This window comes from Kogia breviceps, chromosome X (assembly GCF_026419965.1).
Source record: "Kogia breviceps isolate mKogBre1 chromosome X, mKogBre1 haplotype 1, whole genome shotgun sequence".
Lineage (NCBI taxonomy): Eukaryota > Metazoa > Chordata > Mammalia > Artiodactyla > Physeteridae > Kogia > Kogia breviceps.
In genome coordinates this window covers 596,424-624,370 of record NC_081330.1, presented here as the reverse complement: position 1 = coordinate 624,370, position 27,947 = coordinate 596,424, and the positions used below count along the sequence as shown (strand labels likewise).

The 27,947-nt window shown below is 43.5% G+C and overlaps 3 protein-coding genes across 6 annotated transcripts in view; 1 reads left to right on the top strand and 2 right to left on the bottom strand.

Moving 5' to 3' along the window:
- Positions 1-1,165: 1,165 nt before the first annotated feature.
- On the bottom strand, positions 1,166-11,025 carry CMC4 (C-X9-C motif containing 4). Of its 2 annotated transcripts, none has more exons than XM_059051294.2 (3): positions 10,938-11,025; positions 3,796-3,863; positions 1,166-1,527 (listed from the first exon to the last, which is right to left on the bottom strand). In XM_059051294.2, exons 2-3 carry the CDS (start codon positions 3,851-3,853, stop codon positions 1,385-1,387), a joined length of 201 nt encoding a protein of 66 aa, XP_058907277.1. In that variant the 5' UTR covers positions 3,854-3,863; positions 10,938-11,025; the 3' UTR covers positions 1,166-1,384. The 2 variants fall into 2 exon arrangements, with proteins under 2 accessions (XP_058907277.1, XP_066880355.1); XM_067024254.1 differs by lacking the exon at positions 10,938-11,025 and adding an exon at positions 4,787-4,874.
- MTCP1 (mature T cell proliferation 1) lies at positions 5,171-11,024 on the bottom strand. Its single transcript, XM_059051292.2, has 5 exons — positions 10,938-11,024; positions 5,767-5,918; positions 5,477-5,647; positions 5,344-5,395; positions 5,171-5,251 (listed from the first exon to the last, which is right to left on the bottom strand). The coding sequence occupies exons 2-4, from the start codon at positions 5,869-5,871 to the stop codon at positions 5,348-5,350; spliced, it is 324 nt and encodes a 107-aa protein (XP_058907275.1). The 5' UTR covers positions 5,872-5,918; positions 10,938-11,024; the 3' UTR covers positions 5,171-5,251; positions 5,344-5,347.
- A 564-nt stretch (positions 11,026-11,589) lies between the features above and the next one.
- The window catches only part of BRCC3 (BRCA1/BRCA2-containing complex subunit 3), a 77,690-nt gene continuing 61,332 nt past the window's right edge, over positions 11,590-27,947 (top strand). For 2 of the 3 annotated variants that reach the window (XM_067024031.1, XM_059051277.2), the window contains exons 1-6: positions 11,590-11,791; positions 12,480-12,496; positions 13,226-13,280; positions 19,393-19,513; positions 22,704-22,790; positions 27,235-27,323. In XM_067024031.1, coding sequence (XP_066880132.1) covers positions 11,669-11,791; positions 12,480-12,496; positions 13,226-13,280; positions 19,393-19,513; positions 22,704-22,790; positions 27,235-27,323 — 492 coding nt within the window. In that variant the 5' untranslated portion in view covers positions 11,590-11,668. The remainder of the gene's footprint in view (positions 11,792-12,479; positions 12,497-13,225; positions 13,281-19,392; positions 19,514-22,703; positions 22,791-27,234; positions 27,324-27,947) is intronic. The other variant, XM_067024029.1, reaches the window with a different exon arrangement.

Sequence of the window (27,947 nt, the reverse complement as noted above, 5' to 3'; positions counted from 1 at the left end):
TTCACTGGCTTTCTGTGATCGTTTGACAAGTCACAATTGATTAAATCACTGGCCGCTGGTGATCGAACTCAATCTTCTCCAGCCTCTAGCCCCACTTCCCTCCCCAGAGGTCATGGTGGGGGTGGGAACTGAAAGTTCTAACCCTCTAACCCTGCAAGTTGGTTCCCCTGTCAACCAGCCCCCATCCTAAGGTTACCTAGGGGCTTTCAAAAGTCTCATTAACATAACAGAAGACACCTTTATTGCACTTATCACTTAGGAAATTCCAAGGGTTTTAGGACCTCAGTGCCAGGAATGGAGACAAAAACCAAAGTATATTTTGTTATAATGAAAGCAGCTCTTTTACCCCTTTCCTGTTTGCTCATTTCTGTTCCCCTGGAACCTTAAAAGAACCTAATTATAGGAATGAGATCACCAGGCAGTTTAACCTAACGCCTGACTTATACTCTCCTGAATGCACACCATGCCTTGTTTAACCTGTTCATTCTTTTCCTAGATAGAAGTAGTTAGTTAGCTCTCTACCCCCAACAGGCCCCCTAAGCAATCCTGCACGCAGATCACATGGGCAAGAAAACATCTGAAGAAAGTCAGCCAGTCTGCATGCAAAGGAGAATGATGCAGAATCCAACCTCCTTCCCTGATGATTCACTGAGATTCTTACCCCCATTTTCCCCTTTGAAAACTGTCATGGTGGGGCTTCCCTGGTGGCGCAGTGGTTAAGAATCTCCCTGCCAATGCAGGGGACACGGGTTTGAGCCCTGGTCGGGGAAGATCCCACGTGCCACGGAGCAACTGAGCCCGTGTGCCACAACTGCTGAGCCTGTGCTCTAGAGCCCGCGAGCCACAAAACTACTGAGCCCCCGTGCCTGGAGCCCGTGCTCCGCAACAAGAGAAGCCACTGCAATGAGAAGCCCGCTCGCCGCAACGCAGCCAAAAATAAATAAATTTTTTTAAAAAACAAAAAAACTGTCATGGCTGAGCAGAATCTTTGGGGTTGGTCTCTGCACACAGACCCACCTTCTCCCCAGATTGCCGGGTTTTCTGCTTCAAGCACCTTTTCCACTGACACTTGCCTCTCCATTATCGGCTTTTAAGTGGCAAGCGGCCAAATCTGACTCCGGTGACAATAAGTCAGCATATCACATATACCAAACCAAACATTTTCACTTAAAAGGTTTATTTTAGCAGCTCAGTTTTATCACATTCTACTTATTTGTTTAATATATTTATATTTGTTCTGCATAGATGGCATGTTAACTTTTATAGTTGACTTTTTCATTTGATATTTGCTGCTACCTGGCCTGAAGAAAGAGTCAGGAGGATAGATAAAACCCGCGTGGTGGAAATGTGGGGCAGCAGTTTGCTTCTCAGCAGAACTTTACTGTCATGTGGGCTTCAGCGTCAGCTTTTCTTCTTCTTCTTTCTCAAATCCTGAACAGACGCGAGATCTTCCCTTGGGATATCGAGCACAACACTTACGCAGTTCTTGGATGACAGCCTGACACTTAGATTCCATGTAGTTGTTGGCTGAAAGACAGATAGACAGACCCTAGTCATGATCTCATAGGACGAGGGCACAGGGAGGTTTAGATCTGAGCTTCCCAGTCCTTTCACTTTATTGTATCTACAGACCTGGAGGAAAGAGGATGTACCCAAGTCCACTGAATTCTTTCTTTCTGAGTTAGAGACCCATCAACAGGTTAATAAGGAAGTATGATGTACAAAGTGGTCGAAAGGTATTTTTACATATAATTTCCTTTTTTTTTTAACGCTGCTTACTTACGTGCCTTTTTCCAGGGCAGTGGTTTTTAACCTCCTCTCTCTCTTGTGTGTGTGTGTGTGTGTGTGTGTGTGTGTGTGTGTGTGTGTGTGTGTGTGTTTGGCCACTAATCCCTTTTGTTAATTTGGTGAATTAGAGAAATGCAGGAACCATGCACATTATTTTGCACTCAGTTTAAGGTGGCTGCTGGACCTTCCCTACCAAGTGTGTGCATTAGGGGTTGTCAAACTGCAGCCTCAGGGTTGAATTCCACTCTTTTTTACAGCTGAGCTAAGAATGGGTTTTTCAAAAGGTTGGAAACACACACACACCAAAGACCTCCTGACTTCCAAATCCTAAAATATTTCCCGTTTGGTCCTTTACATAAAACATTTTCAGATCCCTGCTATACATAGACCCTAAGTCAAGGAGGACTTGACTTAAAGGTCCTAGGTCAACTGCAGGTGATGAGTCCCCGAGTACTAAAATGGGGTGCATGGGAGTTAGCCTGGGATAGGAAAGACAATTTTGATGAGAAAGAGAGTATGGTTGGGCGGCTAAGTTCAGGGTTGGACCCAGACCAAAGGGGTTCAAACCATCACTGTGCCCCTTAATAGTTCTGTGACCCTAGACAAGTTACATAGCTTCTGTGTTGATTTCCCCATCCATAAAAATGGGTCACAGTAGTATCTACCTCATGGGTGAAAGGATTAAAGCTTAATATTATTTAAAGCCCTTACAACTGAGCTTGTCATCCAGGGAGTATTTAATGCTCACTCTTAGCCCTTCTAGCTCTCAATCCACCCACATTGTAGTGAGGGGGTGTAACCAGTTCTAACTTGATTTGTGTTCTCCTTTAGCTGTATGTTGCTAATTCAAATCAGGTAAGAATCAGATAGAATCAAGTAAGAATTTATTTGGGAGAAGAAACTGGGAAGAACATTCTTTTTTTTTTTTTTTTTGGCGGGGGTGCCACGCTTCGAGGCTTGCGGGATCTTAGTTACCTGACCAGGGATTGAACCCGGGCCCACGGCAGTGAAAGTGCTGAGTCCTAACCCCTGGACCTCCAGGGAATTCCCCTTCCTTTTTCTTAAATTTGGAGGAAGGGAAGAAAAGGATGAATAAAATGGTATTATTATACCTTAACACTTCAGATTAAAAGATTTAAAAAATATTGCTTACACCATAAAAAGAAAAGTCCAAGAATGAAAGTTAAAAGTCAAAGGAAATATACAAAGAAGGGTGTTCTTTGGTGGTGAGTCTTTGGGTGAACTCTGAACATTTTTCCCTCCTCCCTTTCTATATTTTCATGGGCATCCATCTCTATCTAATACTTTAGTTAATGGGAAAAAAATTATCCAAAAAGTCAGTTTTCAAATTCAGATAGCCCTGTAGCCTTTTCTGTTTGTTCTGCTAGTAATCATTTGCTGATTTAAAAAAGTAAAATCCTCTAGCATATGGTAAAATTTATCTGCTTATTTAAAACTAAATGGACAAATCACTTACATGAAGTACGCTTTAGCTGATTTACTTTTGCCTTTACGAGTTAGTTGCCTGAATTCCAATTGTATTTTCACCCCCACCCCCTCTAACCTGACTGCTTTTAAAAAGTGAGTTGTCAGCCACGGTGCAGTCTAACCAACCCATTTAAAACTAGTCTTTTTTGAAAAGGACTTTGCTCAGCTTAGTAATTCTCAACTCTGGCTGCACATTAAAATCACCTGGTTAGCTTTTTAGACTGATTCCTGCCCAGACCCCACCCCCAGAGAGCCTGATCTAACTGTTCTAGGCCAAGTGTTTGAAGCCCTCCAGGTGATTCTAAATGTACAACCAGGATTGTAAACCCCAAGCTTAGGTCACACCACTTTTTATTTTCTGCCATCCTTGATGACACAGAGAGAAAAATATTTAGGATAAGTTAATTACAGAAATATCACATTCTGAGAGGAGTTAACATAGTCTGCTGATAAAGAGAACAACTGTTCTCTTGTTCACAGATAAAGTCGAAAACTACAAAAAAGCATTTAACATACTACCTTGTAAACATTTCTGTATTTCACAGGCTTGTTTCTGGCACGGATCCTTCTGCGGCATATCCAGAAAACTAAAATAAGAAAAATGATTTTTATTTTGTCTTTTATACATAAAGACTTTAAAGCCCCTCGATGGAATTTTCTTCTGAGACAAGTAGTATGCTCTTACAATTGCTGGAAAACAATTACACTAAAAAATATTCTTCCTGCTCATAGGATGAATTAACTGTATTTTTTATAATATTCCATTTGGCTTGGAAGATATAAATAGCTTTACATAGGGGGAAAAACCCTTGACTTCAGCTCATCTTGACTACTGTAAACCAATGTTGGGCTAGAGGAGCCGGCGCTGCAGCCTGACAAGTCGGCCCACTGCCCGGCTCTGTCACTCAGAGAACCACTCTTGATAAATGATTTAACTCCTTGAGCCTTTTTCCTTATTACTTGTGTGTAAAATAGGGATCATACCTACCTGAAAGCATTGATGGAAGGATTAAACGTGATACAGGATATAAAGTGCATAGAACAGTGCCTGGAAGGCAGTAAGGACTCAACACGTGATAGCTATTATTCCCAAGATTTTTAAAAAAGTAAAACCTTTCTTTTAATGTATATAAACTGTTATGAGTATTTTAACTCAGGAAATTCTTTATCAGGTAGTGAATCAGCAATATTTGGTGCTATTATTACTTCCTGAGAAAGGTGCTAGGTAAGCAGCTAAAACGTTGTTTGGTGTTCTTACAGAAACCAACTTACTTAAAATATTTGTAACCAGAGAATAAATTTAAATGCCCATGATTCTGATCAGCAACTTCTAAAAATTTGAAGACACAATTTCAGAAAGGAAAAAGGCCCAGGAGCCTTTGTAGCTAATTTCATTAATGCAAATGATCTCCCTTTTTTTCTTTTTCTCAGAGCCCCCTAAGTTCTTAGTAGATCCAAGTTAGGTCAGTACTGGGATGGGAAACACTGGAGCAAAACCTAGGATATTTACAGGATGGGAGAAGGAAAGGCAGGTGAATGGCTGCAGGGCAAATAAGCGACAAATAGATGTTGATGCTGCTAGGAGCTGCTCTCTTCTCTCTAAATCAGTACCAAGTCCTTGGTGGCCAGGGCATCTGTTCTGTAGCAGGCGCTGACTTTTGTGGGATTCATCAGATCCCAGCTCCAGCTGATGATGTCCATTAACGGTTCTATGGCAATCTCCAAAGGAGTCAATTTCAAGTTACGTATCCTAACTAAGTGCTTTTGTTGACTTGCTTTCTGCCTGCATAACCCTTTCTCTGCAGTTCCACTTTCGGGGTTCTTCATGACCCTTCCTAAACTTCTGTGTTCTTGAGCAGTTTCTCAACCCACTCCCTCCCCCCAGGCCCACAGGTGGGTGCACTGCAGTGGTGGATGACGTGATTGCCATATACTGAACAGAACAGAGGGGCATATCTTCCTAGAATCCCAGCACCTGGAAAAAAAAGATCATTAAAATCACCACAATCGAATAGGGTGAAAAAGAAGAAGGGGGGGTGGGGACAGGGGAGAAAAAGAAATACATACCAGATTAATCATCAGGCAAAAGCTTAAGCAACAGCTCCTGTACTCCCCTGACCTGTCAGAAAAAGAAAAGTTTATAGAGTACTCTGTTATAAGAGTCCCAGTACAATGAAAAATTATTAAGCAACATGTGTACCATTAAATGATGCTGGATCTGCCACAAGCGAGAGTTGTTATCCATGTAGCGCTCCTCGGGGTAGAGTTGCCACATGAGAGGTAGCTGGGAGGTGAGAAGGTGACTTGGCCTGGCTGCGTCACCTAAAGGAACCTGAACTTGCTGAACTCGTGCCCTTAGGAAACTCGTCTCCTAATGGAAAGAAACGATCAAAAATAAAACCAAAGACTTCAGAATATTGAGACTGGTTAGAAACCAAGTTGCTTGAAAGCAAAAATCAAGAAAGAAAGAAACAAAATGTAAACAGTTACCTCTTCCAGGACGGCCACCCACGTGCGCTGGTGTTCGTCGCGGTAGATACCCTCTTGGTGAACCCAGAGGTGATCGGGTGGAGCCCCCACATCCTCTCCTGCCATCCTGGGCTTTGGATTCCAATTCTAGCCCTGCTTTTCTCCACCTAAGCCTGCAGCACCCGCGCACAGGACACAGGTGTGACTTTTTGGGTTGGAATGAACTCACCAATGAGCAAGGTGACCTGGTACTAGCAACCACCAACTAGAAGCAAACCTCATCTATGTCTATTTGCACAGCCTAAACAGAACTGAGGACGTCTGAAGCTCCCTGGCAGACACTGAAGTGACACTCAGGCAGAACCTTGGGTGATGCTGCTGACTGCCAAGCACTCCAGAGCTCTGCTAGGTGAGGGGTTCTGTGGAAATGTAGGCCTAGCGCTACAGGAAGCCGGGCAGTGGTCTCACAGTCTTTGCATTCAGCAAGCAGCATCTGACAAAATGTAGTGAGCAACGGAATATGCACAGGAGTGCGCGTAAGGGCACACTCATTTGGGCAGGAAAGCAGTATAACAGACACATGCATGCCATATTCTCCAGGTAAAAGCCCCTTCCAAGCAGTTTCCATTTTAAAAGGTAAGACTGTGAAGGTCAAATCATGTAATGTGCATGGCTTTCTAACTTGCAATTAGAAGTTTGTCTTAAGGGCCAACGACCTATTTATCAGTTTGCTTAGAAAGGTTACTAATAATGGCTAGGCATTTCCAGAAGGGAGTTTTCATATTAGGGAATTTTTCAGCTGCAGCAGACCCTGGGGACCGTGATGACTCAGAACTGAGAGAGACAGCAAATGATAGTCACCCATCTAGGTCCTTGTTTCATTGTAATAATGCTTCAGGATGTCATAGGAGCCCATTTTTCCATAGACGCGTGGGTTTAAATTCTGTTTGCCCAAGTCAGAAGGTCAGAAAAGCCCATCTGCCCTTTGGGAGGTGTAAAGGAAGCACACCTTCTGGGCAAACTCTTTCCATAACGCAGACTCAGCTCCGATCCCATAAGGATCCTCCGCCCAGGTCTGGGTCTCATTCAGGGCCTCACAACAACTTGAGCTGCATTTTACAGGAATGAACCTTTTGGAGCCAGCTTACAGCGTCGCAGCGTGCTTTCACTGGGTGTCTATGTCGGGCAGCGTGCAGACACGGCATTGGGGGATCTGCTCCAAAAACCAGAGGCCTCCTATTCCCATTAGGCGGCCTTTAGGTAGGAGAGGGACTGCAACACAGCTTGGGAGGTTGTTAAACCCTCAAAATGAGATTGTCAAGGGGAAACGAGATGCCAGAACACAGGATGATGCCAGAAAGAACTAATTGAGCTGAACCAAGCCTTCTTTTCAAGAACAACAATCCGAGTCTGATTCGTTGTTGTTGTTTTTCCTTAACATTGTTAGTTTACCTTCCCTAAAAGGTAAGTGGAAAATATCTTTTATAGACTTAGGAAATGGTCTGATTGTAGTGAATAATTTATGAGCCTCACAGTTGCCTCGCCCACTGCACCCTGAGTGGACCTGACTCTGAGCCCACCGTAGCTTTTGTCTCATAGGGCTCTCTCATTTCAAACTCACCTAGAGCGGAACACCTTCTCCTAAACCAAATCCTGATTTCTCGCAGTGGCAACAAAGCCTCTCCTGATCCTGCGGACTCAAAACTTGTGAGTTATCGTGGACTTCTTCCTCTTCTTCAGCTGGTGCATCCACCTGTCACCATTTCCAGCAAGCACCACTACCACTGTACTCGAGACCAACTTTTCCCCAATACCAGGTTCATCGTGTCTAGCGCCATATCGTTGCTCTCGCTTTCCACTCGCCTAATGTTCCTCCCCGGGCCTCTCTGCCTATCTCAGTACTATTACCGCAGAGGGCAAGTGCCTGCCTTCTTGATGAAAACTTCCTGCCTCTTATGAATACTGTGGCATTTATGTCTAAACTAAAACTCAGATTTGACCGCTAATTATAAATTGATTCGCATTTTGCTCTGCTTATTTCACAAGTCCTGTCCGCCCCCCCTTCAACCCCAGTACAGTGTTATAAGCACCTCAGCAGAAGGAATAATACAGCACTGGACACCCTAAGCCTCAAATACTAGTCAAACAGTGTTCCTGTGAGTGGATGGATACGTATGCTGAGTAGAGAGGGGAGGCAAAGGCCACATGAGCATATGGGTAGAGAGTGACTCTCTGGGTCTTTTATATAGCTATATATACATTATTTTGTTCAAAGCCATTTTTTTCCATGTAGCAGATACAATTGTTCTGCCTCTCTTTCTCCCCAAGATTTTGGAAAGAAGAGATAAAAACAAAACCCAGTAAATACTAATGTCAAAATAAAATACATTAAAGCCTGAATTTTGAGTACAAAAGAAACACGTGCCCCGCCCCAAAGTAGAAACCAAATGTTAAGGGTTTTAGAAACCAAATGTTAAGGGTTTTAGGACCAGCTCAACTTCACAGGTCCTAGCAACAACTAACACGTTGACACATTGACATTTAAATCTGTTCTGAATGAAAAGCAAACTTTTACTGGTTACACCGATATTAAAAGGAAATAATTCCACTGGCATAGAGGGCAAACAAACTGGATGCTCTGAGTTAGTAAGAATCACTACAAAGAGGCCTTATGAGTCGCTACAAACTATTGTCAGAAGAAAGGCAGCGTGGTGTGCTGCTGTGACCCGAAGGACAACACGCTGGGCACCAGCAGGACGAACCTGGGGACGAACGCCAGCACACAACCCTGCGCTTGCGTGCGCTACCGGAGACAGCGCGAAGGCCCAGCGAAAGGCAGCTGCGGTGATCAAGGGACTGAGAAGCTGCCCCGTGAGCACGAATCAAGAGCCTCAGCAGAGAAAAGCCAAGGCTCAGTGAGAGGGATTAAGATCAAAGCCGCAAAATCGCAGGTTGTATGAATGGAATACAGTTTCCCTAGAAGTGATCCCCGGAACACTGGCCCCGAACTTTTTCCTTGGTCAAATAAGTTTGGGGATCTTGTAGAAGCATAAAGCACATAAGTACAGTAAAAGCTCTGGCAAGTTATGCAGTAAAGAAACTTTATTTTAACATTCCCCAAATTTATTTGACTAGAGAACATTCTCCTCCATATGACAGTTGTGCACAAAATTCAAAACCCCTTGAACTAAGATGAATCTCTGAAAACCTCGAGATAAACTTAGGTACAATGTGCAATACGGAACACAGAACATAAACCTGTTCCACTCAACTCAAGGAATACTACCAGATGCAAATTCAAATGGATTCAAAAAAGTGTTTATAGGGAATTCCCTGGTGGTCCAGTGGTTAAGACTCCGCGGTCCCAATGCAGGGGGCCCAGGTTCGATCCCTGGTCGGGGAACTAAGATTCTGCATGCTGCACGGTGCGGCCAAAAAAAAAAAAGTGTTTATATACCTTTATTACCCATGAATGCACTAAAAAAGATTGTCCCCGTGGGGGTTACCTTGATGCCACGGCCAGGGACCACACTAGCCTAGACAGAGTATTTCTTAGTAAGGCAGTTTGTAAACTATGTTTTAAGTAGATAGACCACACAGAAGGGCTTGCTTAGGTAGGTAATGCAAGTAAAACCATTATTTTTCATTTACAGAATGAATTATTTTGTGTCTTTTAAAAGAAGTATAATTTGGTTTAATTTCCAGGTGTTTGAACAGTTTTTAAACATGAATCAGTTGAATACACTTATTTTATTTGAAGTCAATTAATAAACTCATCTACTTACAATGGGTGAAGTTACCAAGCCCTGGAGTCAGCCCGGCCTGTGTATGAATGCTGATTTTGCCACTTACTAGCTCTGTGACCTCGGATAAGTTAAGCTCTCTACACTCCAGTTTTCTAAGATGTCAAATGAGAATTAAAAAACAAATTAATCATAACTGTCAGCACTTACCTAGCACTTCCTACATGTTTATATATTGACTCTTTTAATCTTCACAGTCACCCATTAGATGGATACTATTATCACCCCCACTTAAAGATGAGGGAAGTAAGGCACAGAGAAGTTAGCTAACTTGCATGAGGTAACACAGCTAGGAAGTTGCAGAGGCTGATTCCAATTGGGGCAGTTTACACATACAAGGTATACAAATGCTTAGTAGAGTGTCTAGCACGTGATAAGCTTGCCATAAATGTTAATAGTTTTTTTCTACTCCAATTAAACTTTAGAGCTGTAAAATGCAGCCATGAGCATTATAAAAGGTAGAGAATATCATTGTGGAGTATGAGATTGACTAACACCAACCACAGACAAAAGGTGTTTTTCTTCTCGAAGCTGCCTAAAAGTGCTTATAAACGCAAGACGTCCCATCACAAAACATAAAAATAAGAACAGCCATACTTGCACCATCAGCGCAGGGCATACTAGCCGCGAATAGCCATTGAAAATAATATATGCTGTAAAATTGAAGCTTAAGAGAAAAATTAGATGGGTCCAGTGTAATTGCACACTTGAAATTTCACCCCAGCTTCATCATTATCAAAATTAATCATGGAAGGATGTGCAATATGATTCTTAAACATTAGGTAAAAATGGAGGTTGCTGGCATGGATGTTCCAGATAGTTCCACTGGACGTGGGCCCTATTTGTGGGGAGATCGGGGTTGGAACTGACTTGGGAGAAAAGAGCAAAGCATCAACACCTCCTCCAGCAGCACCCTGGGCATGTTCCCTTTCCAGTACTGCCCTGTCCGCCTGTCTCCCAACTACACACGGAACAGAGAAGCAGATCAAACCCACAGAGGCACTGACTGGCCGTGGCAGCAGCACGGCATAGATTTTTCTTTGGTTTCGAATCGTTCCCAGAATCCGCGTGTAATTCCTAGCCTCGGGAGTGGGAGATGTGTACGGTCCCCTATTGCATGTTTATCACACCTCAAAAGAAAATTACTTTTACATATAATTTCACCAGGTCTGATATCACCGAGACAAGGCGAGCTGAGGAAACTTGTGCATATCTGCTGCGATCTGCGATACATCCGACCTCGAACAGAAACTTCAGTTCCCCTTTCCCCTTCCCTGTATCGAACAAATAAATACCTAAAAGCCTTTGGAGAAAGTAGCAGCCGCCAAGCTTAGGAGTGATACTTTTTCAGACACAGTATAACACTGTTTCTGCCAAGAGGTTACTCACATGAATATAGTGTTTCTTGGGCTAATTATCCGCCTCGAGAGCAGCGAGGCTACAACTTCAGGTCACCCACCCCGGGCCACTCAAGCCAGGATCGGGACGTGAGCCCGGGGCGAGCCGAGGGGCATTCCGGGCCGAGGTCACCGAACCGAAGTTACGGGGCGCGGGCTGGCCACCGGAAGTGGTCCAGGGAAAGAGTGGTCCCAAATTCAGGGCCCCTAACTTGGAAACAAAACAAAATAAAAGAAAACCTTAACTCAGGACCGAATTTCAAAAGAGCGTCCCTTGGGCTCGAGAGGCCGGCGCGCGCGGCGATGCCGCCTGAGGGAGGTCCCCGGAGCGTGTAGGCCGCGCACGGCTCTTCTCGGCGGGCGGGCAAAATGGGCGCCGGCGCTCAGGAGGCGCCGGCCCGGCCGTCCGGGCGCTCCTCACAGACCACGTCCGCCCGCGGCCCGAGAGCGCCGCCTCCCTGCCGCCCCCCGCGCCCGGCCCGACGTCCAGACCGCGGCCGGCCACCGCCCTCTGCCCCGACGGCCACGCCTGCCCCAACCGGCGCGGGCGTTTCCCAGGTGCCGCCGGGCCGGCCCCGCCCCCGCGTCCCAAGCTCCGCCCCCGCGCGCCCGCCCGCCCCGCCCCGCGCCCCAGGCCCCGCCCCCACGGAACCCAAGCGCCGGAGCAGCCGGTTGGCCAGGCCCGAGTGGGCCCGAGGCGGACGTGAGCAGGGCCAGACCAAGATGGCGGTGCAGGTGGTGCAGGCGGTGCAGGCGGTTCATCTGGAATCGGATGCTTTCCTAGTTTGTCTCAACCATGCTCTGAGCACAGAGAAGGAGGAGGTGATGGGGCTGTGCATAGGGGAGGTGAGTAAGTCAGCCAGTAAGCCCGGCTGGAACCCTGCTGAGCAGTCCCACCGTGTCCCCTGGTTGGGTGTTGCCAGCGCCCAGGGCTGCGGAGGCCACAGGCACTCCCGACTCAGATCCTTGGACGTATCCTTTGGATGGTCCTGTCGCCTGGGCCCCGTTTCCTCGCGTCGTTTAAGGCTTCTTTACCGTTCCGCAAGCCACCAGCGATCCTCCTAAGCCTCGGGGAGTGGGGGGGGAGAGATGGAAGGCTCGCTTTTTCTTGTAGCCTGTGGCTTTTCTTTAGATCTGGAGTTATCACCCCATTGACCAAAACTGCAGATCAGATCAGAAAGACGATCTTTTATAATGAGGACATCAGTGTATCAGGAAGCAGCTGACCACGATTAGGGCCCCTAGCCTCGCCTCCACTCTTCCCTCTAGGAATCATTTTGAGGGTTCGGTTCCAAATAACCCAAGACAGGTGAGGGTTTCCAAGAATCCCAAGTTTCCACTGCGTTAAATATTGCAGAGGGGTGAAAGAGGACGAGGAAATAGAGCTTACTTGTTGGCAATCCGAAGTAAGAATTCTCCAGTCTTTCATGCCGGTGTACAGGAACACATAACCTAATTTTCATATTATCTGCATCCATGTACATCTAATACACTTAATGTGATCAATAATGTTTTCTGCTCTTTCCCACTCTAGTTGAATGATGACCCAAGGTAAGACTATATTTGTTTACTCCTATCTTTTGATCTCTTTGTCATTGTTAACTCAAAATTATCACAACTTTCGCAATGTTTTGTACAGATTGTATTTTAAGTTGCCATTATGACTGCGGGGCACCCTCAGGAACACAGTTTCAATTCCACCGCAACCCTGAAAGTTGCTTTCCACCTTACTTTCCAGTAGGAGGATTTTCAGTTGAGATATGTATGATCCTATGTGAAAAACATGGTTGGGGGAACCAAGATCATAAGTGAACCTGTGAAAGCTCTCTGTGGCAGATGATGTGCATATGAGGAGACATTTCTCCCTATTAATCCATTTCTCTATCTAAATTGTTAACGGCTTTCTGCCTCCCCCTGGTGGACCCTACAGTGATCTCAGAGATCCGCAGCGGCTTGAATGCTTGAGGTGGTGAAAGCTTTGGTCTACCTTTATTTAAACGTCAGAGCACAGCAGTTTCTCCTTGTCAAACTCACCTCCTTAATACCCAGGATTATAGGACTTTAGCTTTGCCCATGAAGACTGTGCACTCGCCACTTAAGCACATGTCTCCAAGTCCTTCTAACAGACATATGAGCACAGCTCTAGCCTCAGTTTACTTTCCCTCCTCTTCCTTTGTCTCTGCTGTTTCATTGCAAAAACTGCTATTCCTGTTACTTTGCTTTAATACCTTTTTATATTCCAAACCTCAGTTCCCTTTTTTTCTAATTTATCCCCAAAAGGAGTGACCCCAAATTTACATATACTGGAACTGATATGCGCACAGTTGCTGAAAAGGTACGTGTGCTATAATTTTGCATGATGAAAATTGCACTTGGGGAGGGATTTCTGTATTCTGTTTGATGATCTCAGCCAGGGATTAACCCAGTTCATGCAGACCCACATTTGGCTGGGTGGGGTGTTCTCTCTAGGAAAATAAGATGAAGAATCTACTCAGTAGGAATGGGACCTAATTTTCTATTCTTTCTAGCAAATTATTACTACTTGATCAAGATGAGTAACCACTGTCAGCTCTCCTCCTTGTTGTCCTCTGCTGGGTTTCTGGCCCTTCTCCCATCTTCCTTGAGACCTTGGCTGGTTCACATCCTTGAGATCTGGTTCACATCATTGTTATCTTTTTATCCCAAGTCCCAGTATCTGCTCAGGCAACCCCTCTGCTTACAGGCAACCTGTCTGCACTCCCGCCCTGCCTTTTCTTTCCTTTTGATTTCTTTAATATTTATTTATTTATATGGCTGCACGGGTCTTAGTTGTGGCACACATGATCTTCGTTGCTGCGTGTAGGATCTTTAGTTGCAGCATGTGGGATCTAGTTCCCTGACCAGGGATCGAACCCGGGCCCCCTGCATTGGGAGTGTGGAGTCTTAGCCACTGGACCACCAGGGAAGTCCCCCTGCCCTGCCTTTTCTGGCATGCTCGAGCTTTTATGGTCGAGTATAATGCTTCTCAACCTAATTGTGGTGTAGGACCAGTTAATTTTTTCCCAACCGGTTGCAGACCAATGTTTTTGTAAAATACAATAAAAAAAATAATAATAAATAATAAATAATAAAAATACAATAAAAATAAATTGTGTCCTGTTCTCCCAACAAGCAGACAGTGGAGGTGATAAAAGTTATCAGGCAACAAACAACTCCATCTAATTATTACCCCCATGTACAGTCTTCCCAAATCAAGGAAAGAAGTCCACTTCCTATCCAGAGCTGCAGCTTCTTCAAATACCTTGCTTATCAAATATCGTATCTCTCTTCTGAGTCTTCAACCTATTCCTATCATCTGGCTTTTTTCCCTTAGGATACAACTGTGCTTAAATTACTCTCATTTTCAGAAAGGAAAGAAAAATAACTTCTCAATCCTGTATCTTCCTGTAGTTAACTGCTCTTGTATCCGTCCTTTAATAGACCTCTTAAAAGAATAGGCTGCAGGCATTCCTTATTTACCTTCTCCAGTGAAAGCAACCACCCTCTAGTTTGCAGTTCCACCTCTCCAGCCACCTCCTCATTGCTACATCAGTGGATTATTCCTTGGTGCTTATCTTACTTAATCTTTGTCCTCAGAACTCTGAACTCTCATGGGGTTTTTTATTTGTTTTGTTTTTGCTGTGTCTACCATTCCTCCCCTCTCTCTCTCATCCTTTATGGAATCTTCCTCCTCTGCCTATGCATCAAATATTGGTATTCTCCAAGTTTCTGCCTTCGCCTCCTCCTCTTCCCAGAATGTCTTTCTGGCCAGCCTTACCTCCCCTATGGCTTTACCTGCAGCAGACATTGAGGTTAGACAGATCTGTCTTCAAATACTTTCTCTGATACTTGTGTGACTTAGGGCATGTTACTTAACATCTGTGAGCTTTGCTTTCTTTATCTGCAAAACAGGGATAGTGACAGCCACCAATTTCATAGAATTGCTGGAAAAGTTGGATCTGGGTAATGTGTGTAAAACACTCATCCATAGAATGGGCATAACAATAGTACCAACCTCACTGGGTCATGGAGAGAGTTAATTAAATTAATACACGAAAAGCACTTTCCAAGTGCCTGACGCATGACTGGTGGCCAGCATTGGCCATTCCGACTTGTTGTTAATGGCCAGTAGGTGATGGTTAGTATGAATTATCCCAAGCTCCAGAACTTCATACTCCACTGCCTTCTGGACATCCACGTTTATCCAGACACAGGCGTCTTAAACTAACGTGTTCAAAACGGAACCTTTCCTCTTCCTCAAACCCTCTCCTCCAGCATTCCTCCTGCCGTAGTAGTTCCCATACCTGGCTGCACCTCGGAATCACCCAGTAATCTTTACAAAATCCTGATACTGACTCAGTTGGTCTTTGGTGAGACCTGTGTGGTGGGAGTTTAAAAAGCTCCCCAGGTGATTCTAATGTGCAACCAAGTTTGGGAACCACTGCCTGCCATTCAGAAGCATTAACGTAGATTGCTTTCCCGTTTGTTTCCAATGCACCATCCCAACAACTGCTACCTTAGTTGAGGTCCTTATCACTTCCTTTATGGAATACCGCATCAGCCTCTCCACTGGTCTCCTTGCCGTGAGTCTGTCTCACCTCTAGTCTTTTCTTTTGAGTACTTAGGATGTGATCTTTTGAGTACATAAGTCTGCTTGGCTAATTCCTTATTCCTTGCAGTTCAGCCCAGGCAGGTGCCACCCGCCTCCTTGAAGGAACCAGATCTGACCTGTAGGCTAGCTCCTTGAGCATATCTATTGCAGTGCATATATGTTGTCTTAGAGTTGTTTACCTGTCTGTCTTCCTGGATGTGACTACTGTATCCTGTTTACCTTTGTACACTCAGGCCCTCATGTAGTGCCTCACATATAGTACATACTTGATAAATACATGTTGTATGAATTAACATACATCCCCTACAGGAGGAAATTAGTATTACCTGCCTGTGATCCATGGAGAGCCATGCCAGGGGGCACAGACTTTCTGTAAAGGGCAAGATGGTAAATGTTTAGCTTCGCGGGCCATACAGTTTCTACTGCAGTTCCTCAGCTCTGCCAGTGTAGTGCAACAGCAGCTACTGGAACATAAATGAATGAACGTGGCCAGATTTGACCTGAGGGAGGCCAAGCAGGCCATAGTTTGCTGACCGTTGATCTGTACCAAGGCAGAAGAGCAAAAGTAACTGGGCTTTAGTACCTTAATTCCAAGACTGGAAAAGCGTAGGGACCAATCTAGCCCAGCTGGAATATCTTATTTCTTGTGTGACTATGAGCATAACAGTCTGTTCCTCAAACCCTTCAGCTACCTGTGACTTTCAGGGACATCCATCAGTCCTTTGTGACTTTTATTTATGCTTGTTTCATTTTGGTTTTGATCTGTTTCTGGGCTGGTCTCACCAGCCTATCCTGAACTTCTTAGGCACTGACACTTTCTCTGTATCACGCTGGGCATCAACTCCTACTAAAGTACATTCCCAGTCTTAATGATGTAATTTTATTTTTCCAGAGTCCATGTCCTCATCTTGAATTCCATGTCAATTTGTACTGTGCAAATTAGATATTAAACTTCATGAGTTCAGCAACCTTATCTTCTAGCTAATGTTGGCATTCCATATCTTTTTCCATCCTTTTATTTTTAGCCTTTCTGTGTACTAATATTTTAAAGTGTGTCTCTTACTAACAGCATATAGTTTAAAAACTCCAATCTGATAATCTTTTTAATTGGACTGTTTAGTCCAATTACATTTAATGTAATTATATATGTATATACCCCCCCACATATACATATATATGTTATAGCTGTCATATTTTTGCTTTCTATTTGACCCACTTCTGTTTTGTTTTTTTCTCCTTTCTTGACTTCTTTTGGATTCATCAGTATATTTTATTATTCTCCTTTGATCCTCCATTAATCAGTTATAACATTTTTTACTCTCCTTTTAGTCATTACCCTACGTATTACAATATGCATTCTTGATTTGTTAGTCTAATACAAATTACTATTTTTACCATTTCACTGATAGTACTAGAACTTTAGAACATTTAAATTTCATTTGCATCCTCCCACCTTTTGGATTATTGTTTTCATGCATTTTAATTATATGGATATTTTAAGCCCCACATGACATGGTTTTTTGGGTTTTTTTGTTTTTGTTTTCTTTTTTAAAGGGCAGAGTGACTTTTCATTTATTTATTTATTTATTTTTGGCTGCGTCGGGCCTTAGTTGCGGCACACGAGTTCTTCATTTCGGCACGCTGGCTGTCTAGTTGTGGTGCACGGGGTCGGTAGTTGTGGTGCACAGGCTTAGTTGCCCTGCGGCATGTGGGATCTTAGTTTCCCAACCAGGGATCGAACCTGCTTCCCCTGCGCTGGAAGTCGGATTCTTAACCACTGGCCTACCAGGGAAGCCCCCCCGCCGTGACATTGTTATTACTGTTTTGTACAGTTAGCGTTCATGTGCATTTACTCACATATTTTACCCTTTAGAGTGTTCTTCATTCCTTCTTTCATATCTGGGATTTTCCTTTCTCTTTTTAGTATTTTCTGTGCTGGTAATGATCTCTCAATTTTTTGCATGTGAAAATGTCTTTATTTTGCTTTCATTTTTGAGGGATGTGTTCTTATTCAGAGAACTCTTCATGGAGTTCTTGGTTGGCAGATCTTTTCTTTCTTTTTTTTTCTTTTTTCTTTTTTTTGCAGTACGCGGGCCTCTCACTGCTGTGGCCTCTCCCGTTGCGGAGCACAGGCCCCGGACACGCAGGCTCAGCAGCCACGGCTCACGGGCCCGGCTGCTCCACGGCACGTGGGATCTTCCCGGACCGGGGCACGAACCCGCGTCCCCCGCATCGGCAGGCGGGCTCTCAACCACTGCGCCACCAGGGAAGCCCAGATCTTTTCTTTTTGCACTCTGACATGTCACCCATTCTCTTTATGCTTTGATTGTTTCTGTTCAAAAGTCAGCTCTTTGTCTTGTTGCTCCTTGGAAGGTCAAGTGTCTTTCTGTCTGCTTTTGATTTGCCTTATTGTATACTCTGTGCCTGCCAGACATGTGTGTGTATATTATAAGAAAAGTTGCATGTGAGGGTAGAATATTCATTCTTTATAGGATGAGCAAGGAATTTAAAGTCTATGAACGAGTTCATGAGGTGAAAAAAGGCATGAAATGGAACCACATTTGAAGCTCAGTAGCCACACGTGCCTCATGGCTGCTGTGTTGCACAGTGTAGGTCTATCTATAGGTTACTTCAAAATCTTGTCTCAGATTTCACCCTTGTCCAGGTAACGTCTGGCAATGCCATACCCACCTTTTCCCCTGAAACTCTTGAACGATTTCATTGTTCTGGTTTTGAGTGCTGTCTTCCTTCCTGGCTCCTCTTATTGTACCCCATCCTATACCATGGGTATCCCCTGGATTCACCCTGGGCCCCCGCCCCCCCTCCCCGCACTATTCCTTGCCTTTATTTACATCCTCTCATTTCAGTTCAGCTCATCTGAAAACACGCTCATCTTCCTTCCTTCTTGATCCTTTCTAAACTTAGATCTGCCTCCTCTGTTCTACCTAGTTTCAACCCTGAAACTTCAGAGTCATCCTTGACAGTTTCCTGTCCTGTATCACCCATGGTCCATAAGCTACCAGATCTTGTGGATCCTTGCTTCTTAATGAATCTCAAGTCTGTTTCTTCCATCTCTGACATACACTTAGTCCAGTGCTTCATGGTCAAGCTCTCTGAAATAATGTCCTTCCTTCTAGGTCATCCTGCAGATCGTGGCTTGGCATTTGAGACCTTGCATACTTTCACTCTAACCTTCTTTCTTAGCCTTACTGTCTGCCATTCCACCTCAAGTTCTGAACCACCTAAATGAGTTGGCCAACTTGTCTCCCAAACGTGTCATTCACATCTATTTGGCATCTACAGAAATTCTATCTATATGTGTGTGTGTGTGTGTGTGTGTGCGCGCGCACACGCGCGCACACACGACAATCAGGAAATAGATAACACTCGTCTGCCTTTTCTGTGAGGATTTTTTTCCAGTCTAAGAGACTCCTTTCCGCTGGGCTCCTGCAGCATTTATGTACCGCATTGTTCTAGGGTGGTTTCATGTACGATTCTTGCTGTGCAACCACGTGTTAGCATTGTGAGCACTTGGATTGGCAGCACTCTGCACATAAGCTGGAAATCAAATGACTGTTAGCTGATCATTGCAGAAGTCCTCGATCTAAACATTAGCCTTTATATTTTTGTTTTGAAATGTATATATTGGGGTCGGATGTCTTTTATTTGAAACATTCTGTTATTCATGAGAAAAAATGCCTGTTTTCTAAGATGGAAACTTTAACCTGATAATGTAATACGATGCAGCCCCGTAATTGCAGGGAGAGATGTTATTCGAGAGAGGCAGAAGTAAACGTTTCTGTGGATTTTCCTTTAGGTTGACAGCGTCAGAATTGTTCACATTCATTCTGTCATCATCTTGCGACGTTCCGATAAGAGGAAGGACCGGGTGGAAATTTCTCCAGAGCAGCTGTCTGCAGCCTCGACAGAGGCGGAGATATCCTTACTGGTCGATGAGAAGCTTTCATGTGCTTTGAGGCTTCCAGGTTCCTCTGTTTGCTGCTTAAGCAGATTTCACAGCTTTTCTTCCTAGTGACTCTTTCCCAGTTTTCATATTTACCCCTTAGACCCAGCTGGCTTGGTTAATCAGCATTTCTCTCCATTTCTCTTTTGGAGTGGCTTTTATTGGAAGAACTGGGCATTTCGAACATTTCTGCTCTTAAATGCCAAAAGATCCCAGGGTCCAGTACTATGACAGTGAACCCTCTGGGGAGCCCCGTCTCCTTCCTCCCGCTCCCCTCTGCCCCGTCTACCCCATCCCCCTGCCCCACAGTTTCCGTAATCTCATTTAGTTTCTAGGCCTTTCACTATCTTGGTCTCTCTCCTTTGGAGATTCTCTTTTGACGCTGCCTCTCAAAAAAATGCAGTGCTGAGAACTGAATGCAATATTCCATGTTAAATATAACCAAAGAGCGATCGGTTGGGCCATTTGCTTCCTATGATCTGGGCTCCATACCTCAACTGTAACAAAGTAAATTTGCAGCAGTGGTTTTAGTAATTTATCATTCTTTCAGATTAAGTTAATCTTGTAGTCAATTAAAAAGTAACTTTTAGAAGTAGAAAAGATGCATGGTACACACTTTAAAAGGTCCAAAAAAGTATATAAAGTAAGTATTTCTCTCTAGCCTCTGTGCCACAATTCCCCCACCATCCCTCCCTCGACATACCAGGGATATCAGGTTTTCATGTGTCCTTACGGACACATGTGCATACAGAAACATATAAGAATATTTTCTTTTTTAAAAAGTATTTAATACATATGGTAGCTATGACATTACCTAACACTGTATCTAGAGATTTGTCCACATTACTATACAGAGATGTCTCACTCTTGTGACTACATAATACAGCCCTGGATGGCTGTGCTGTCCTCATGCAGATGTTTAGGTTATTTGCAGTCTTTTACTGACAGTGCTGCAGCAAAGAGCCTTGGACATCGCATTTCACAAATACATGCATGTATCTGTAGAATCAATTCCTAGATGGGAACTTGCTGGGGCAAAGGTTATATGGACTTACACCTGTAGCAGTTCGACCAGTTTACCCTCTAGCCACGTGCAAGGGTCTCTGTTTCCCCGCACCCTTCCAAACACTGTGTGTTATCAAAGTTTTGTTTTTGTGCTGCGAGGCCCTGGTAAATCAAAGTTTTTGGTTGTTGCTTGGCAAAAAATTGTATCTTCTTCCTTGCAATTTTAATTAGCATTTTTCTTGAGTAAATTTGATCAGCTTTTAATTTTTAGGAGTCATTTGTATTTTTCTCTGAATTATATGGTTATTTCCTTTGCCCGTTTTTCTATTGATTTGGAAATATTTTTCTTAATAATTTATAGTTTATGTTAAGAAAGTTAGCCTTTTGTGATAAGGATAGTGATTTTTGTCAGCTTTTTCACAGTATGTGTGTTTTTTCCCAATCAAATTGTTCTTGCACTTTTATATAATCAGATATATCAATCTCCTCTTATGATGTGTACCTTTTGCATCTTTTTTAAACTCTTTATTTTGAAATCATTATAGATTCATGGAAAGTTGCAAAAATAGTATGGGAAGGTCCCTGTACCTTTACACAGTTTCCCCCAAAGGTTACATGTTATATAACTTATGGTTCAATATGGAAACCAGGAAATTGACATTAATGTGTGCAGTTCTGTGCCATTTTGTCATATGTGCAGAGAGATCCATATATAAAAAATCAGCACAGCAGTCAAGGAGCAGAACTGTTCCATTACCATGAAGATCTGCCTCAAGCTTCCCCTGGATAGTCACCCTCACCCTGAAAACCTCAAACCGTGGGAGCCATGAATCTGTTCTCTGGCTCCTCACTATAGCTTGGATTTTCCCAATTCTCTGCACGCCTGGTAATTTTAGATTGGATGCCAGCATTATGATTTTCCCCTGGGGGCTGGATATCTTTGTATTCCTAGACATATTTTTTGAGCTTTGCTCTGGGATGCTGTTAGATTACCGGGGACGCTTAGATCCTATTAATACTTGTTTGAAGATCTGCTGCGTGGGACCAGAGCAGCTTTCAGTGTAGGAGTCAATTTCTCCCCACACTACTGAAGGGAGAGCGCTCTGAGCTCTCTGCTCAAGGCCTCCTGAAATTATGAGCTTTGCGTTCCGACCGGCGGGGACAGCCCCCAGTCCGTGTCCTGCCTGAGCGCTGGGCAGAGTTACCTTCCATCCTTTCGGGTGGTCCTTCCCCTCGCCTTCGCTGAAGAAATGGGCTTAGGGAAGTTAAGTAACTTCTCTTGGCATCTGAAATTAAAAGAAATATATTTTAAAAGTTTTTTTTGTTGTTGTTGGCTGTGCTGCGCAGCATATAGGGTCTTAGTTCCCCAACCAGGGATGGAACCTGTGCCTCCTGCTGTGGAAGCATGGAGTCCTAACCACTGAACCGCCAGGGAAGTCCCTAAAAATTATTCTTACACTTAGCTGTATAGAAAGGACTATTGGGTTTCAGTGTAAGTAATTCACAGGAAGATGAACCAGCACTTTACAGTGAGTAGCACCAGAAGGGGACAGCTTCTTATCTCCAACTGAGTTCTTATCTCAAGTCAGAGCCTCAGACAGTTATGGTAAATTTTTATTTCCAGAACAAAGGAGAAAATGTTCTTTGGGGGGATATTTCTAGACAAATGGGAACACTAAACTGGGGGTCTTTGTTCATTTGGTCTCTGAAACCACCCTACTTGCTATTGCTGACACTGGCAGCCTGCCAGAGAGAAATGAAATGAAGTTTTAAAATTTTGTACTTTTTCAGGAATGAGGGTAGGTTGGGCTAGAGAGGACAGAAGATTACTCAAGGTAATAATGTGACATCCAAAGATTTAGAAGTTTCTTTTCAGACAGCAGTGATAAGTAGTTGAGTGATCAAATATTAGCCAAACTGGATTAAGAGCATGTAACTAATATACAATAATGGAAACCAAACGGATTCTATTTAAAAAAAAAGAAATACCTTTGGCTTTAGAAGGGAAGTCTGGGAAATTCTGGGCATTGACCTTTTTTCATTCTTTTGTTGACATTACATTGTGATAGGTTTATTTTAAACTTCAGGTTGCTTTCTGAGCCTTTATTAGCGTCACAAATTGTGTTTCCACAAGCTGAAAATACCTTGACAGACACACAGGTTGGCTGAACTAACTGGTCGCCCCATGAGAGTTGTGGGCTGGTATCATTCCCACCCCCATATAACTGTTTGGCCTTCACATGTTGGTAAGTATTATGGGATTGCAATGTTTTTTGTTCTTAGAAATGAATGTCATTTTTCCTTCTCCATTACATGGGCTATGGTTATTTTAAATCAAAATCTAAGTATCCTTAAGCAAATGTCCTTATTTTTATTTTGCTGTTTTAAAAGTACTGATTTATGTCATATTGATTGTTTTTAATAGAGATAAAATTTTGGCACTCCATTTTGACAGTATTCAGGAAATCAAGACTAAACCCTGACAACTGGCTGGTATCCAAAATAATGATAATAAGAATAAATAAACTGTAACTGAAACTTGCCGATTGTGACTATCACTGTCTAGTACACTACCATCTGGGAGAATCAAAGGTGTGAAGGGTGAAATTTATAAAACTGATGTTTACAGTCTCTGTTTGACACATATATTATCCTAGCTCTTGGGGCTGTCAACCTACCTCCTCAGCCCTCTAATCAGTATAATGTAACAAAATTGTTTTCTCTCTCTTTTTTGGGGTTTTTTTTTGGCTGCATTGGGTCTTCGCTGCTGCGCGCGGGCTTTCTCTAGCTGCGGCGAGTGGGGGCTGCTCTATGTTGTGGCGCGCGGGCTTCTCATTGCGGTGGCTTCTCTCGTTGCGGAGCACGGGCTCTAGGTGCGCGGGCTTCAGTAGTTGAGGCTCGTGGGCTCAGTACTTGTGGCTCGTGGGCTCTAGAGCGCAGGCTCAGTAGTTGTGGTGCACAGGCTTATTCGCTCCACGGCATGTGGGATCTTCCCAGCCAGGGGCTGGAACCGGTGTCCCCTGCAGTGGCAGGCAGATTCCTAACAATTGCGCCACCAGGGAAGCCCTGTTCTCTTTCTCTTTCTCTTTACCCTTTTTCTCTAATCATGGTCACTTTTTGCCTCTATCTGACTCCTTTGAAAGAATTAGAATTACTTTACTTGCGGAAATGAATGTTTCCTCGTCTAACCCGTGACTTAGAGACCTTCCCCCTCGTGGCAGTGAGGAGGAAACAGAGGCTCCCATGGGTTGAGTCAGTGGCAGTGCTGAGGTCTGAACCATATCTGTCTCCCAAGTCTGTAGCATTTGATACTGCAGCCACTCTCTACTTCTTGAAACACTTCCCAAATAATCATGAGGAGTGTGTGGCTCCTAAGAAACTAAGCTGAGGTTCGAGCTGAAAAACTTTGTGCAAAACCAGTCAGCTAATAAGTGGCAGAGTCAATATCTCAGCGGAGGTTTCCGTGAATCAGGGGCCTTGGCATTCTCCAGCGTCTGCTTTGTCTGGTTAAGTGGGAATGCTATTTATGAAAACAGGAAATGGAGGAGGAAGCATAGGTTTGGTGGTGGGGAAAAAGATACATAGTTGAGTTATGTCATACCCATGCAACGAACTTACCCAAATTTTACCTATAGGACGCGGCTTGCAAAAGAAAAAGGGAAGCAATTTAAAAAGCACAGCCTATTTTGTAAATCGCATGTGACTTGGCACTGTTTTTCAGTTACTCTTACATTAACTTTCCTGTCCTTGTAAGTGCATAGTAAAAGGAGACATGCACCTGTAGTTATGTTCCTAATTATAAGAGCTGCTTGATCCTTTTATAAGAAGGGAAGCACTGCTATGGTGATGTCACAGTGAGTTACTTTATTACTGAAGTTGGTGGGTCAGATCAACCTCCCATGACAGATATGGGCTGTAGTTTTAATTAAGCAGTTTTCTATAACCAGTCATTTTTAAAAATTACATTTTCCCAAACATTCTCTTCTAGAAGTTATATGTCAATACTCCTTAGAATCATTACAGACAAATTATTTTGATATTACAATACATTTCTAAGCCCTTCTTTAGCAAACTGACTTAGATGGAAGCTCTGTTAGGACAAGGGATAGAATAAGTGAAGGCTGAACCAAAATTTTATTGTAATGTGATGGCTATCTCAGGGCTCGTATGCTAAAAACACTTGTATATATAGTCTCTCATTCTTTTAAAATCCTTTATTACAAACTGGGGTCTGTGGTTTCTGTTTCAGGAAAATTTTGAGTCGAGAGTAAATGAAAGAATATGGTGCTCAGACTGTTCTCCTTTTACACCAGGAAATGGGAGGTGTGATTCTGTTGTCCCTTCAGACTGTCCGATGCTGAAAGAAAAATTGGACGGCACAGTTGCAGGAAGGTCTCTTGGATGGTCCTCATTTAGACTAAAGTGTATATTTTGGATTTGGCATTTAGGAGGTAATTTAGAAGTAATTAAGTTACCTCAGGGAAAAATGTAAATCAGGGTAAGGGGCATAGGGTTTATATTTTAAGTAACGTGATTAGGCCTCATGGAGAAGGGCACAGTTGAGCAAAAACCTGAAGGAAGTGAGAGTTGGCCGTGCAAATATCTTGTGGAAGAGCGTCCCAGGCAGAGAGGAATAGCCAGTGCAAAGGCCCTGAGGAGGAGCATGCCTGGAATATTTGAGGAAAAGCAGGAGAGCCAGTGTGGTTTTGGGAGTAGCAGATTTTGTGGAGGAAATGAAGTGTGTGCTTTTGGACATGCTGAGTTTCAAATGTCTGGTAGGCAAGTGATGCTCACCTAGCCTGGCTTTGGTCTGTGACCAATTCGATAAGGAGCCTACACCAAACATAAATCCTCTATGTTGGGAGTTCCCTGGTGGCCTAGTGGTTAGGATTCTGAGCTTTCACTGCTGTGGCCCGGGTTCAATCCCTAGTCAGGGAACTGAGATCCTGCAAGCAGCTTGGCATGGCCAAAAAAAAAATCGTCTATGTCAACTTAGCGTATTGTTTAGTTCAGCTTACATTTTCCTTAAGACTTTGTCAATGAAGGAAGCAGAGCATTAATTTCCATTCCAGCTCAAGCTCTTGTCTCCTTGTGAACAGGTAACAAATAGTTCATGGACCTACTGCCCTGAGGAGCACAGTATTAAGACAACCAAGTCTCAGTGTCAGGTGCACAATTGGATATATTATTCGGCAGTATGGGTAGAAGACTGGAACTAGAGTTTATTGAGTAGGAGTTGGGAGTGGCCAGTATAGAGATGAGATTTGAAGTCATGGAACTAAATGAACTCCCCCAGCGAGTAAGTGTAGATGGAGAAGAGAAAACGGCTGAAGACTGAGCCCTGGGCATGCCAATATTTCGAGGATGGAAAGACGGGAAGGATCCAGCAAGAGACTGGAAAAGAACAGCCAGGAAGTTAAGAGGACAGAGATGAGAAGAGTGGGAATGTGAGGCCAAGTGAAGATAGTGTTTCAAGGAGGGAGCAATCAGGTAAATTGAGAACCAAAAATGCATCATTGGTGATCTTGACAGAAGCATTTTGGGTGGCACAGTATGGATACTAATCCATTTCAGATTCAGCAATTCATCAACAATGGTTGTGGATGGAACAAAATGTAATGAATTATTCTGAAGTACCTCTGATGTGCTAGGCGTTGTGCTAAAAACATCTCGCAACTTTTAAAATACAAAACCCTGAAAAAGTACCGATGATGTTTATCCTTATTTAACTGATGAGAAAATAGGCTTAGAGGTATTAAAATTTTTACTAAGGTCATATAGCAGGTACAGAGATCATTCAAACAGTGCTTTTTATTTTCACCAACTGTTCCAGCCAGTATTTTTCTCGTATTCTTTGCTGGGTACTGTTGGGCCTTACTCTTTACTTAGGAATATACTGGGTAGAAGTCCCAATCCAGATCAATGCGAAGTATGTTTAAGAATATATAGAACAAGCTAACTGGGCATAAGTCACCAGACCAAACCATGCTGTGCACTGTTTTTTTGTAATACCAGATCTTTTGTATCCATAAATAATGGTCTGAGTACTTCACATCTTTAAACTTTGCCTCTGTTCAGTTTTTGGTAATCTTTTAACTAATCCTTTCAAATGTTATTTGGTGCTTGTCTGTGATTTCCTTTTCAAAAATTGTATAACCATTTAGTGAGATTTTGTTTCTGTTCCCTGGAATGTAGTGTTTAATTCTACTGCACTCACTTCGGTACAATAGTTTCCTCTGTAATAGTTCTACACTGCCATTCTTTAGTATCAAGTCTAATATATTCACTTCCTTAGAAGCTGTCCATCAAAAGGCTTACTCTAAGAAATCTTGCTGTCTCCTTTGAATGCCTTCCTTTCTTTTGGAGTCCTCCTGGAAGAAATTATCAGGTGTTTTTGGGATAATAGAAGTTTCCCACTCTTTTCTTTCTATGCTACATTTCATAGCAGGGCTAGTTGTGGGCTAGGAAGCCTAGAGTTAGTAATAAATTTTATTATTTAATTGCCGACTCCCATAGGATTTCCCTAACCTAGTAATGTTTATACTTTGACAATAATATTGTCATTAGGATGTACCCCTGTTCTGCCTTTAGAATCTGAATCCCGCAAGGGTTGTATGTTGCTGTTATCTTTATATTTTCATGTCTGGGAGATAAGTTTAACAGCAGATTTTTATTTTTGTTTATTTGCAGATGTTCGTACACAAGCCATGTACCAGATGATGGATCAAGGCTTTGTAGGACTTATATTTTCCTGTTTCATAGAGGATAAAAATACAAAGGTATTGTGTGCGTGTGTGTGTGTCTATGTGTGTGTGTGTGTGTGTGCACATGCGCACGCGTGTGTGTATAAACACACAGACACGGAGAATAGAGAAAAATCTTTTTGCAATTTTAATAGGGTGGCCAGGGAAGGTTTCAATGAGAAGGGTCATTGAGTCAGGACCTGAAGAAAGTGAGGGAGCAAGTCTTGTGGATTTCTTGGGGGAAGAGCGTTCCAGGCAGAGGAAATAGCCAGTGAAAAGACCCTGAGGTGAGTGTGGCATGTTTAGGGGACATCGAGGAAGTCAGTGTGGCTGCAGCAGAGCGAGGCAGAACATGACTACATGTCCCAGCTTGCCTCTGTCAGTCCCAGTTCCACCCATTGTCCCAGTCTCCTATTCAGTTAGCACCTTTCCTTCTTGGAAGTGTCCTGGTTTGCATGGTATCTCATATGGTCATCCTACAGTGAGGTCTGGAAGATAACTGGGGGTGGGGCTGGGGGACAGGGAGCGGGGGGGTGCAGAATCCATGGCGTCCATGAAACCAGTTAGGAAGTAACTGTAGTAATCTCAGAAAGAGATGATGGATGGATGTTTGACCACGGTGGTAGGAGTGGAGGCTAATAACAGTAACAAGTGCTACCA

Coding starts and splice junctions, on each gene's coding strand:
- CMC4 (XM_059051294.2), bottom strand. CDS start 3,853: ATGCCGCAGAAGGATCCGTGCCAGAAACAAGCCTGTGAAATACAGAAA. Junction 1,528..3,795: donor AATACAGAAATGTTTACAAG/GTAGTATGTTAA, acceptor TCTGTCTTTCAG/CCAACAACTACATGGAATCT.
- MTCP1 (XM_059051292.2), bottom strand. CDS start 5,871: ATGGCAGGAGAGGATGTGGGGGCTCCACCCGATCACCTCTGGGTTCAC. Junction 5,648..5,766: donor GGGTGGCCGTCCTGGAAGAG/GTAACTGTTTAC, acceptor TCTTTCCATTAG/GAGACGAGTTTCCTAAGGGC. Junction 5,396..5,476: donor AGATCCAGCATCATTTAATG/GTACACATGTTG, acceptor TTTTTCTGACAG/GTCAGGGGAGTACAGGAGCT.